This window comes from Drosophila innubila (genome assembly GCF_004354385.1).
Source record: "Drosophila innubila isolate TH190305 chromosome 3L unlocalized genomic scaffold, UK_Dinn_1.0 0_D_3L, whole genome shotgun sequence".
Classification (NCBI taxonomy): domain Eukaryota; kingdom Metazoa; phylum Arthropoda; class Insecta; order Diptera; family Drosophilidae; genus Drosophila; species Drosophila innubila.
In genome coordinates this window covers 21,763,637-21,777,491 of record NW_022995376.1, presented here as the reverse complement: position 1 = coordinate 21,777,491, position 13,855 = coordinate 21,763,637, and the positions used below count along the sequence as shown (strand labels likewise).

Sequence of the window (13,855 nt, the reverse complement as noted above, 5' to 3'; positions counted from 1 at the left end):
TCTGGCAACTTGTTCTAATTGGGGCTGCCACCCTACAAAGTTTTCCGATCTGGAAACTTATTCAAATTAAAAAAAAAAATTTTGTTTCAACTACGAAAATTTGACTAAATTGAAATTTTTCTTATTTTTGAAACTAGAATTTTTTTAATTTTTGTTGAAACTTTCCCGATTTTATGATATTTTGTTTTTTAGAATTAAATTTTTAACTTGTCTCCCCTTGTGCTGACGAGCTTCAAACCTTTATTAAAATTAATATATATATATTTTTTTTTGAATTTCAAAGTTATTGCATTTTAAAATTTGCATAAACAGAAATTTTAATTTTCCAGCTTATCGATGTTTCCCGATGAATATCATCGTGGTCTGATGAAATAACTCCAATCAATATCGGTATAATCCGAAAATTTCGATATTTAAGTAATAAATAAATAACTTTTTTTTTATTATATAAAGCAATATCGCCACTTTTTCGGATATCGCCATCCCTAGTTCGGAATAAAATTTTAAAATTCAATACGATTTAAATTTTAATCAAATGTTACCCATAATCAGCGGTGCCAACTTTTTCAAGAAAAAAAAGCTGTTTTTGACGGGAAAAAAGTCGAAAAACTATATGTAAAAACAATACAGAATTCCCTCTGCCCGCTGTTTTCGTTGTTTTCCCGCAATTTGACTTAAAAAAAATGGCATATTTGACGTGAAAAAGCTGAGTTGGCGACACTTCCCATAATAGCACATATGGCAGCACTGGCCACCGCATACAATAATTTGGACTCGCGAACGAAAAGAACGATGGTCGTTCACTTTAGTTAATAGTTCAATTGAACTTGATCTGAACGATTCGAAACAACTCTATTTTTAAGAAATGTAAAAAATGTAAATTGCAACAATAAATTAACTGTAAATATCCAAAGGCAACGTGCACAATACAATTTCAATGTGAATGGTGTGCGCGCAAACAAATTGCAAACGCAACAGCAGCCGCAACAATAATAACATCAACAAAACGAGCGACGACAACAGACAAACAGACGTCGTAGTCGTAGACCAATTGCAATTGCAACAATTCGATGAACAACTTCACATTCATATCCAACAAACATCAAAAGAGGGAAACCAATAGAATCCTGCGAAGAGGAAGAAGCAAATTAATTATATCGTGTTGTTGTGGTGCAGAATGGAACAGGATTCCACAACTGAGCTGCATCTGAGCAGAATACGTGAAGTGAAAGATTTGGCCGCATTAACCGAAGACGTGCGCGATGTTGTGAAAGAAGAGGTCATATTAGAGAATCACCATCATCATCATCAGGTAAATCAACACAATAATCATACACAAAAAGCTAAAACAACTTGCCGTTGGCGGCAAGGGTGGTTCGTGCTTTCGTTCCTTCGTTCGTTTCGTTTCGTTGGTCGGTTTCGTTGATTCCTTGCTTCGTATCCATCGCTCGTTTCGTTGGATGCCCGCGCAGCCAACGCGCAGTTGTAGAACGCGCTGCCTCTGAGCTTGTGCATGTATGTGTGAGCATCTGTGTGTGTGTATGTATGTATAGTGAGAACAAGTGTGGTGTATGTGTGTGTGTGTGTGACAGTGGGGCGGGCAAACATTTGGGTGGCTTGTCCAAAAGGAGGGGGGTGAAGGCGGTGGCGGCGCAACAAAAATGCGCGCGGTGCTTTCGCCCTACACGGCCCACAGTGCCAGAGCCAGTAGTAAAGCTAAAGCCCGCCACCATCTCCAATACCAACATTACCACCACCCTGAACTCCAACAACGTCAGAATTTGTGTGGCGCAAATTGTTGTGTATACCGATTTTCATTTTTCCATGCTGTGTTGTTTACTTACACAAACGAAATTTTCTTTGATTTCTTTCATGTAAAAAATTAATGAAAAATCAACAAAACGCATAATTCAAACGTTAAATGAATTAAATTGTGAATGCATCAATTGTTGTTGGCATTTGTGGCATATTAATGTGACGGCAAAACAAAATAAAAACCAAAAAAAAAAAAACAAAACGAACGGCGACGACGACGACGACGGCGACTGCAACTCTGTAATGTGCGCTATGGTAATGCAGTTGGATACGAAAGTTCGCATGGTCACATCCTCCTCAAACGATAATAGCGGCAGCGGAGGCGGCGTCGGCGGCGGCAGCAGTCAACAAAGCGGTGGTGGCGGTGTTGTATCAGTGCCCGTATCCCTGCCAATTGGTTCAATGATAACTGGCACGGCCTTTAATGTGATTACCCCCGATCAGTTGCCGCACTTTAAACCGATGCTGTGCGTCGACAACAATGGTTACCTGTCCAGCAGTACGGTCAGCATGGGCGGTGACCTCAAAACGATTGTCATACAGCAGCAACAACAGCAACAACAACAGCAGACACAGACAAGCGGCAATAACAGCGCTGGGAATACAAATACCACCGCCACAAATACCATTGGACTGAATCACGATGGCTCTGGTAGCAATAATAGCCATGATAGCATGGGAACGCTCGAGCATGCTGCTGGCGGCGGCAATGGTGGCGGTGCTGGCAACACAAGTGGCTCCACCGGCTGGGCGGAAACCACATCCAGCACACAGCATATGGAGGTCTTCCAGATACGCTGTAAAACCACCTGCGCCGAATTGTATCGCAGCAAACTTGGTTCCGGCGGCCGAGGACGCTGTGTTAAATATAAAGATAAATGGCATACACCCAGCGAATTTGAGCATGTCTGCGGTCGTGGTTCCAGCAAGGATTGGAAGCGCTCCATCAAATATGGCGGCAAATCTCTGCAATCCCTCATCGATGAGGGCACGCTTACGCCGCACGCAACCAACTGCAGTTGCACAGTCTGCTGTGACGACGAAGCAGGTGAGTCAGGTGAGAGTTGCATATTTCACAAAATACAAATCCCCTGACCTAACCAATCTATTCCCTCCTTCGTATTCGCAAGGCTGCAAACTGGTCCTCACAGTTAATCCTGTATAATGCATTATTTCATTTAAAATATCGTAAAATGAAATCTCAATTCAATCACAATCTTAAGTTCGATTTCTTAAATAATTTTTAATTTTATGTTAAACTGAAAAAATTATTGAAAAATTATTACAATTGGAATAATAGAATAATTCGTTTGTTTGACTTTTAACTTAAACTTTGAAACAATGGCTACAAAAATTTTAGATCCTTTGTAAAATAATTTTATTGACTTGAAAAAATTAATACAATTAAAACTAATAAAATAAATTGGTTGCTTTGAAAAAAAGGATTACATTAAATTCCTGCTCTTTTTTATATGCGCTATTTTTTAAAACTTTGACTGAAATATTATAAAATAATAAATAGATCAAAAATTAGTTTAAATCTTTTTTTTATGCATTGTTATTTAGTTTTAAATTAAATTCTCATTGTTATAACATGATTTTTGAACGAGGCTAAGTAGGAATCGAACCCAGTTATTTTACAAACTGAAGTTCTAGTTCTGTGACAGGTGGGATTAAAAAAGAAGAAGTGTTCAATATATTGGAGGTTTGCAGTCCTGCTTATTCCTTTAACAAAACTAAATTCCAATTGATTTCCCCCATTTATAATGATTTCTTATTGATTCTGATTGGAATGGTTCCGAATCGAACCCAGAACTGTTCCAGAACCATTCTTAAAAACTGAATCAGTTGCAAGTCATTTCCTACTGTCACTTTTAACACTGTTTTAACACTCTTGAGTAATTTATTTCCTACCATCTTTAACCATTCCCACAATTGTCAAACATAATAACACCATTTGTTAATTGGATACTTGTAGCATCCGGTCCTGTGCGTCTTTTTACGCCCTATAAGAGACGGAAGCGAAATCAAACCGATCTCGATGTAGAGCCTGGGCCCAAACGTAAACGCAATACGCATAGCAACAATAATAATAATAACAATAATAGCAACACCAACAACAACAATACAAGCGGCAGCAGCATTAACAATAACAACGTGGACCCAACGCAACAAGCAGCCGCTAGTGTTGTCGATGAGAGCAATATGTTCTTAGCGGAAGATAATATAACGTCCAAGGACGAACCATGGGCGGCGCTCAATGACAGTTTAGACACCTCCACCGAGCTGGTTGACCAGACGCAAATGGGCAATCCGTATGAGCGTGAAACGTTTGTGGTTAACATTAACGATACGGGCTCCATTGCCGTCCTGGATAGCAGTCAATCGATGAAGAACATCGAGCATGTCTACTGCACCATGGTGAAGGCAACCGGCGATTTTAAACGCCTGCTCAACGATATGAAACAGAATTATGAGCGACGCATCGAGGTACTGCAAAAGGAACGTGATGCGGCGGTCAGTGCGATGCGTGTCCAGGTCCACACAGACATGGATGATCCCAACATATCGGGCTCATTGCATGGCAACGAGATCATATCGGCAAAGAAAGTAAGCAGCATCTACTCTATGTATTTGACCATTTGCTAACTGATTTCCCATTTCTATAGTGCGCCAACTGTAATCGGGAAGCGTTGGCCGAGTGTTCGCTGTGTCGAAAGACGCCGTATTGCTCGGAGTTTTGCCAGCGAAAGGATTGGAATGCTCATCAGGTGGAATGCGCAAGGAATCCACAAACGACAACGCAACAGGTCATGTTATTGATCGATGATCAGTCCTAAGCAACGTAACGAATTGTACATACAAATTTTACTACTAATTAATATATGATTATGCAAGGCCCCTACGTCCCAATGTCTCCCCATCCCGACCCGCACTCCCAAAACGATAGCACCTATCAGATTAGTCTGCTCCTGCCCAGTTTTTCCCCTCATCCTTAGCAGGCCTTCCCAATTAGACTTATGTCCTATAATAATGTAATTCTTAAACGTACATATTAACTATATAAATATATGTATATATATTTATATATACATTTTACTATCGAACGTAGACAAAAAGCAACAAAAAAGTAATCAGAAAATAATTCTAGCAAGCGTATAAATCAAAGCAAGTGTCCATGTGAAGGACGACTTGGCATAGCGTAAATGGAAAAGTTTTAGCTACGATTTGATAGAATACAACCAGAAAAAAATCCGATACAAAAAACGAAGAAACAACAAAAAAAAAAACAAATAACAAAACAACTTAACTTGTAATTCAATTTAAATTAAATTTATAAATAGTTGCAAAGCGCATAGTATAAACACAACCGGTAGAACTCCTCCTCCGCCCCCGTCCCTTCATCCTGGACCCCCCGAAAATGTCCCTTTCTCCATATTTTCCTTTCTGCTTGACAACTTTTTGCATAAACAAAAACAAAAGAAAACAAAGTAAAACAACAAAAAGGAAAAAACCAAAAGCGAGGGATAAGCAGTTAAGCAGATTAAGCCGAAATACAATACATATTCGTCTATGTATACATTTTTCATTAGACACTAAGCACATAGTTAAACTTTTAACATTTTACGATTATAATTTCTATGGATCTACTGCCCGTCGTTACAAGCATCCAATAAAGATTTCAAAATAAAATAAAAAAAAAACGATGTGAACACAGAGAGACAAGCAAACAAACACACACACACACGCATACAGACGTACATTTTTAATTATAAATAATTTACATAAATTGTGTGTGTACATTTTGAGTGTCGTTTTCCGATTTCCTTTGTAAAGTTCTTTGACGTCCCCTCCTCCGTAAGCAGCTGTAACAATTTCTAGTAGTCTGTAGTCCATATGCAAGTACATTCATATATACTTATGTATGTAGTATATATATATATACATATATATATATATTTAAACTAGCTATATATTCCGGTTCACACAGATACAACAAGAGACACACACAGAAACAGACCCACAGATAAAAAGCAGATTATACAGATCATGATGATTCGTATCCATTATCGATTCGAATTTGAAATCTTTGTTCTCAGATGTCTGTAACGTTATCGGAAGAACAACACAGCACACCCAAACACACACATATACACCTAAACACACACACACAAGCAGAGAAAGAGTGCTGAAGTATCAATGCGAGATGATTGAAAAGATTTAAGAAAAAATGATGAAGAAAAATATATACATACATTTAAATGTACAACGCTTACTTGTTGTCGTATTCTTTGTTGAATTGATTTGTGTTTTAAGTTCCTTTTCTATATGTTTGATAATAACAAGAATTTCCTAGTTATTTGTTCCGGTAAGTATTCTTGCAGCTGGCAGAAATTGTAGCATATTTTTTGGCGCTCTTAAACCTGTTCCCTAATAGATTTTGCTCCGAAAAGATAACATACCATTTTTTATTTAACGTCTAATCTTAGCTCTGCTTTGGCGTTAAAAATTTTGATATTTTTTCCGTATTTTACCTTATTTGATTAATTTTCTTTCTAATTCTCGACACAAAGTAAAAAGTAAAATCTAATTGAGCTGATATTCATTCATTAAATTTATTAAGTTAACAAATGTACGAATCTACTAAAGTTTATAAAGTGCTAATAGATACTGATCAACAGGAAATAGTTAAAAACTCTTAGAAATCTTTTTATAACCACTACTCATATAATGTGCAAAATACATACACACATCAGAAAATGCAAGCATAAAAATCTTTGAACATGCACATATCGATGAGAACACAAAATGTACTATTATTTTAAAATCTGCTTTAATTTTTGAAGTGTACATTAATTGTCAGATTTACTTCTAAACCAATTCCAGATCCAGCCCATTTTAGATATTATCCTCTAAAATTTGAAAACAAATTAGTAGGTGTATTTTTCGTGATTAGTAACACATACGATTTCTATAAAGAAAAATAGGATTAAGAATCAAAGTTATTGAAGAAATATTTATGCTTTCGTCACGGTAATTTGATTAGGACTGTTTTGACTATTTTTTTGGCTATATGTTTTTTTTAATCTGTAAAAATTTAATGGTTTTTATATGTACACTGTTAATAAACACCTGAGTTTAAATTGTATATTGTCATTTAAACTGTTTCTAAAGTTAAAGGGAACGAAATAATGTTGTTTCGGATTTCACTTTCAAAACAAAACTATAAGCAAATAAAGCGCTCTTTTTGAAACAACATACAAAACATTTAAATAGACGTGACTAAATAAAAATAATGACTAAATAAAAATAATGACTAAATAGAAGTAATGAAAATGCCATTTGAAATATTTGTTGTTAGTTCATATTATGCACATGTTTCATTTATTATTGCATTTTGCGTTTTTGCATTATTATCAGTATGCTTATTATTATAGTCTATTACCAAAAATAATTTCTTAAAACTTGTTTACTCGTTTCATTTATTTATAGGTATGCTTTTAATTACTTTAAGTTTTGCTCGCTTAGAGTTCTTTACTCATCCTTTTTTTCTTCTATTTTATTTGTATTTTTTTTTTTTTTTGTATATAGTAGATAATTCGATTTAATTTGCTTGCGTTTTACCAGCGATAACTTGTTTTGTTCGAAAACACACGAAACTTGAAGAACTTTTAAGGAATAACTACAAGAGAAACACTAAATTATGTAAGAGTGTAATGGGAGGGAGCTTTGTTTTTTTTGGGATTGTGTACACTGAAAGAAACCGACATTTAAATACATCTTATTGTTGGTTTAGTAACTAATTTGTGTGTGTTGCTGATATTCGTTTTTTTGTTTTGTTTAGTTTTATGTTCTTTGTAATACATACAACTCGCATGTGTGTGTGTTTTATAATTAATAAATATAAAACATACATATGTGTAAGTATATTAAATAACGTGCCTAAATTTAAAACATTTCACAATTGTCTAAATAATAATATTGTGTTTAAACATTTATCATGAAATTTATCAACAAATTTCGCTGCTGCCCAATGAAGAAAAAACAAAAACATGTATAATCATTATAAACAATTGCCAAATAGGTTATTCAAGAGGGGACAGGATGGGTTGGGCGGTGTTAAACGAAGCCATACACATACACAGTGGAGCATATTAGTTAGTATAAGCGTCTAACTTAATTTGAGGCTCAAAACATTTACAATACATATCGTTATTTTTTTGTTTGTTTGCTGTTCACTTTTCTTGCTGTTTCGTTTTTTGTTTTTGTTTTTTTTTTTTTGGAATCACAAATGTTAGCTATAGTATTTAAATACACATGTAGGTAAGACATTTAAAAGGAAAATTAAGTTTTCTAGCGTTGGAGAATGCTTTTGATGATGGTGTTAGAGAGACTGCGATTGCAATTGTGGTTTCTTTTGATGCTGCTAATGCTGCTGGTGGTGTTGTGAGTGATTTCTTGTTGCTTGTTTTTATTGGTGGTGGTGGTGGTGATTGTGGTTGTTGTTGTTGTTGGGTTGTTGGTGGCGGTGATGGCGGCAAACTGTGGCAACCGGCAAGCTGCGCAGCTTCACTCCAAATTTCGCACTTCAAAGCGCTTGTACGTGTAATTGATGAAGACCCAATCCTTGGCAATTTCACCGCCCTGCGGCACTGGCGCTGATGCTGCAAAAATTAGACAAAAAATACAATTAATTCGAGTGCTCAACAATTAAAAATAACTACAGTCACTTACGTATCTCCAGCGAGACATCCGGAAATTCATCGAAATTGGACGTATCGTCAATGGAACGCACCTCCACGGGTATTGCTGCGGGGCGCTCACGAATATGTTCCCAGTCGACGCCACGAAAGAAAGGCACCGACTTTAGATCCTCGAGACCGCGCTGCGATCCCAGACGCCTATCGGCCTCGCAACAGAAATTAATGATCGTCTCTTTGGCCTCCTCCGATATGGGTATTTCGGGCGGAAAGATTAATGTCTCGCGCCAGTTCATCACCTTGCGATACGTGTCCTGTGGATTGTCCGAACAGAATGGCGGATATCCAATAACCATTTCGTACATTATAACACCAAGTGACCACCAATCGCATGCGGGTCCATAGCCAGTTTGCAGGAATACTTCGGGAGCTATATAATCGGGTGTGCCCACTGTGCTGTAGGCGAGGGCGCGTCGATTTCGTTTCCACGATTCAGCACGCCGTTTCGAGTCCATGGGACTATTAAAATATATATGTTGTTATTACCAGACTCTGTTTATTTGATATAGCGTAACTCACCTGGCGCAGGTGCCAATAAAATCGGATGGTTTTGCCTGCGACAGATCCCGATAAAAGTCTGTGCGATGCGATTTCTTTAAACCAGTGCACAGTCCAAAATCGGAGAGCTATAATCCCATAATAATTAATGAGTTAAATATAAAAGTATTTCTTAAAGGAATCTCTGGTTACCTTTAGATGTCCTCGCGCGTCCAACAGCAAGTTATCCGGCTTAATGTCCCTGTGTATGAAACCGAGCTTGTGTATCGAGTCAATCGCTAACGCAGTTTCGCTTATGTAGAACTGTGTGCACTCCTCGGATAGCGTATCCTTTTTCATCAGAAGTGTCATCATATCACCGCCAGGCAAGAATTCCATTATCAAATATAAATTGACCTGGTCCTGTTGTTAATTGTCAAAATGTGAAAAAAAAACATTAGTTGAATCAAGCAATTAAAATTAAAATTAACTTAAACGCAGGAAAAGTAATTCTTATAAGCTATATTATAAAAATTACACAATAATGATTATATGATGACTTTGCTCAAATATATTTACTATTCACTACGCGATGACTCAAGTGAAAATAATGGATTATTTTCAATATTTTATTTGACTTGTCTGATTCCTTTGGATTCTTTTAAAAGAACATGCAACAAAATTATTAAACATAAACTCTATCTTTGATGACATGAAATGTCTATTTATCGCTCAGATTTTAATAATATTACATAAAATTAATACTTAACATTAATGACAAAATTATAACAATCAGAAATTTAAATGAATCATTCTGCTGTTATTCTTTTAAATTTTATGTGTATTCCTTTTATTTATTTGAGTTATAAAATAAGGAAAAATATAATAATTATTTACGATTCCTGCCTAAAAACAAAACAACCAAACGTTAATTTTTTAGTTTAAATAAAAAAATATAAATTTCGACTGCCCATGTCATGAAGTTCTGCTTTAATTTTTCACATAATAGTTACGAAGTTTGCAATTTCTTTTTTATTTCTAAAACTAGGAAGTAACCCTATAAAAATGATAATAATTTTTTGAAAAATTTACATTTTACGCCTGTCGTCTAAATTGTGTAACTTTTTATTAGACAACCAGTACCATGGCCCATACTTTTGTCCATAAGTGTGTGTGCCATGTGCATTTCAGTACGTTTTGCACGCTTCACAGTTCTGCTGGGTGTTAACATATAATATGTATGTAATTCTGTGTATGTGTGACTTTGCATGTATGCGAAAACTTTCACCAAGAGAACAAATCAAAACAACAACGACAACCACAATGGCGCAGGCCATATGATTTGGCAAGCGCTTTTGCGCTTGTATTGGTTTATTGATTTTCAACTGTGATGATGACTGGGGATTGGGAACTGTGACTGCGATTGCACTGCGACGGTGACTGGATTTGTTGTGAATGGGCGTCACACTTACCTGAAAACTGTAGTACATTTTGACCACCCATTGATGATCGGCCTCGACGAGAACATCGCGCTCAGCGCGTACGTGAGCCACTTGCTCCTTCTCCAGCATGTCCGCTTTGCGCAGCACCTTCATGGCATACACATGTCCCGTGTCCTTCTTTTGCACTAAACGCACCTCACCGAACGCACCGCGACCAATGACTTTCAATGCCTCAAAGTCCTCCACACCGAGACGCAATCGCTTGAGGCGCAAATACTCCGTCTCCTTTTGCGCATGTTGTAAGCGTTTCTCCTGGCGTTGCGACTCTGTCAAACTTTCGTCCTTCAGCTGTGCCTCTAATTTGGCCAGTCGCTGTTTGCGTTCGCCGTATTGTGTCACCAAATTGCTGTAGTAGTTTTCCAACGTCACCTTGGCCTTGGTGGCTTTGTCCAGTGTGTGATCGCTGAAACGTATGGAGGAGCCGTCCGTGTCCGTTCTGCTGCTCATCATCTAAACTGTGTGTGTGTGTTGTGTGTTTGTGTGTCTCTGTGTTGTGTTTGTATGCTGCTGCTTCTGCTGCTGCTCCTCTCGCGTGTGTGTGTGTGTGTATCGTGGGCTATACTGTCCTTGCACGAATTGTACACTTGCTTAAACCACACACACAGCTTAAAATATTCTATTGCCTTTTTTCCTTTGTAATTTATTAAATTGCTGCCTCCTCTTTCTTGTTTCGTTATCGTCTTTCTTTCTTATTGCGAGTAGGGTTGATATGCTAGCCATATATCGAATGCATATAAATATATATCGAATGGCATGAGCTCATTTTCTGATAAGAAGTTGAGACCATCGTTACTCCGATAACATTATCGACCATTGGCAGACCAAGCATCGATTGCTTACAGCAATCAGCTGCTTATCGACTGCAAAATAAGCAATTCATAAAAATGTTTAAATTTGCCATAGTATTAAATTTAATTACAGAATTTTTATTCGAAATAAGATAAAATAAATGTGATAAATAAAATTAGTTTTTAGTGATTTTATATTTACTTCTAGATAAAAAATTCTAACAAAAATCCATGTAGCGCCACGTTTAGTCTGTTTTGCAAAACATAAATACGCCACCTATGGCTTTGTTTTAATGTTAGATAACGTGCCCGATAACGATAATAATGCTGAATTTAAAGTTGTGTGGGGAAACAATTAGCTGTTTCTGTTAAATCTGTTATTGTAGGAGTTTTGCACAGTTTTACCAATAATATTAATAGCAAAACTTAGCTGAATATGTATTTAAAAAAGCCAGATTTTCAGCTAATAGCAATTTGAAAACTTTTCTGGCAAATTTACTTTGAAAATAGCCAAAGCTAGCTATAAAATAGCTAAGTTTGCAACAGTGGAACGATTCGATACATCACTAATCAGCTGATAGTTAATTACCTTTTGTTGCAAATTTATTATGTGTTTGTTTTTCACAATTAGAGCGCTATCAGAATTATGGCGCGTACAACCGACTTTTCGGATATTAATTTTAACTGTTTGCTGTTGATATTCAAGCTGCTGTCAAACCTAGAGGATCAGGTCCATTTTGCACAGTGCTGTCGAAGATTTCGTGACGCATTTGTTTATTTGCATCGCCGGCGCTTCGAAGAGATTGTTGACAGTGATATTAAACTAAAGAATTTAGATGATTGGCGTGCCTTTCTGTGGATGTGCGGTGGCAATGTGAAAAGATTGCAGTGCCAACACGATGACGACCATCCGTTGCAGGTTCTGCCATTGGTGGCCAGATATTGTGTGCGCCTTGAGAGCCTCACACTCCGAAATGCGACAGTTGCCAAGTCGCAGCCCTTTTTGCTGCAGCTGAGCACCTTGAGGAAGGTGTATGTGCGCAATTACAAAAGCACCAGTAAGGATCTTATCAAATCCATGCGGTTTCGCTTGCCTTATATACAAAACCTTGGTCTGGAGTGCTTTGATCGTCGGGAACGTGAGTAATTCATCTATAAATCATTTTGTTTATTTTGATTTGTTTCACATAACTTGTAGTGCAAGAACTTCGCTATTTTGTCAATCTCGAGGAGTTGCAATTGTACGATGAGGTGACGCCCTCAGACTTTATTACCATCACGAGATCGCTAAGGAGTCTGCGTACACTACAGCTGCGCAATGCGAAGAGATTTCTGACGACACAAACGCTAAAACAACTGGCCACCCATTGCCAGCAGCTGGAGAAGTTTGCCTTTCAGGATTGTGATGCTGAACTCACTGCCCTTACACTATTTCCGTATCTAAAATATCTGCAACTTTATTGCCCGGATAATCAAAAGACGCGCTTGTTCAAAACGCTAGCCAACAAATGTGCACCACATTTGGAATATCTGATATTGCATCGCAAGCAATGGATCGACGAGGATCAGGCTCAACACATTGGCACCATCAAGTCCCTGAAATGGCTTGTTTGTAAGCCGCGTAACGATCGCTGTATCAATCTGCTGGGGAATCTAACTCAACTGGAGTGTTTGTCAGTGCAATGTGCTCGCGATATTGGTGAAACTGAGCTATTGAATCTAATTCGAAACAATGATCAGTTGCGTTATCTAAACATTTGCTACTGCCTGGGCATAACAGATGCATTCATCGTGGATATGCTCGACATTCTGGTAAAACGCCACACAAATCAGCCACTGGAGCTATATGCGGCTGCTACAGATATTAGGCACGACATAATGGAAAAAGTGAGTATATATTTGTCGAAGTTGCACAGGCATTTTAATCAATTTTAATTCAATTATAGCTGCCAGCTGATTATGCGTCCAAATTGCTTATACTGTACTTCGAGTGCAGTCAAGGCATGCGTTCTAGTGAGCATTATTATAGCGATGAGCCGGAATTCGATCGGTAGGCAATGGAATCCAATGCGATTATACACATCATTCTGCAATACACAATAATTAATAATTATACCAAAGTATATACTCACATTTTTGATATGTAATGTGTGCATTGTGCACAATAATTTCAATTATCTTGTTATTTCACACTTTAAGTGATCAATTTTTAATCCAATCCATTTTTGAGGCTTATTTCTCAAATAAATTACAAGTATTTTATATTCCAAATTAAAAAGCAATTTTTAATCTTCATTTTTAACCAAAATTTGAATTAAACGGAATTCAGTGCTGGGCAACGAGTAACATAGAAACTATCGATATATTTCGATGTTAAACTGGAAAATTTAAATTTTTTATGCAAATTTTAAAATGCCAATTTGAAATTAATTAACATTTTGATGAAAATTTAAAATTCGAAATTCGAAAAAAAATATATCTAAATATTAATGAAGGTTTGAAACTCGTCAAG

General features: G+C 36.9%; 3 protein-coding genes across 4 annotated transcripts; 2 read left to right on the top strand and 1 right to left on the bottom strand.

Moving 5' to 3' along the window:
* Window positions 1–826: 826 nt before the first annotated feature.
* Window positions 827–6,080, top strand: LOC117787721 (deformed epidermal autoregulatory factor 1). Of its 2 annotated transcripts, none has more exons than XM_034626321.1 (4): window positions 827–1,312; window positions 2,080–2,863; window positions 3,794–4,425; window positions 4,485–6,080. In XM_034626321.1, exons 1-4 carry the CDS (start codon window positions 1,178–1,180, stop codon window positions 4,653–4,655), a joined length of 1,722 nt encoding a protein of 573 aa, XP_034482212.1. In that variant the 5' UTR covers window positions 827–1,177; the 3' UTR covers window positions 4,656–6,080. The 2 variants fall into 2 exon arrangements, with proteins under 2 accessions (XP_034482212.1, XP_034482211.1); XM_034626320.1 differs by having other exon boundaries at window positions 2,080–2,872.
* Window positions 6,081–7,281: 1,201 nt separating this feature from the next.
* On the bottom strand, window positions 7,282–11,309 carry LOC117787749 (serine/threonine-protein kinase tricorner). The gene is made up of 5 exons (XM_034626354.1): window positions 10,526–11,309; window positions 9,267–9,476; window positions 9,096–9,202; window positions 8,551–9,035; window positions 7,282–8,480 (listed from the first exon to the last, which is right to left on the bottom strand). Exons 1-5 carry the CDS (start codon window positions 11,003–11,005, stop codon window positions 8,386–8,388), a joined length of 1,377 nt encoding a protein of 458 aa, XP_034482245.1. The 5' UTR covers window positions 11,006–11,309; the 3' UTR covers window positions 7,282–8,385.
* Window positions 11,310–11,924: 615 nt separating this feature from the next.
* On the top strand, window positions 11,925–13,621 carry LOC117787750. Its single transcript, XM_034626355.1, has 3 exons — window positions 11,925–12,482; window positions 12,542–13,230; window positions 13,290–13,621. The coding sequence occupies exons 1-3, from the start codon at window positions 11,990–11,992 to the stop codon at window positions 13,395–13,397; spliced, it is 1,290 nt and encodes a 429-aa protein (XP_034482246.1). The 5' UTR covers window positions 11,925–11,989; the 3' UTR covers window positions 13,398–13,621.
* The last annotated feature ends 234 nt before the right edge of the window (window positions 13,622–13,855 follow it).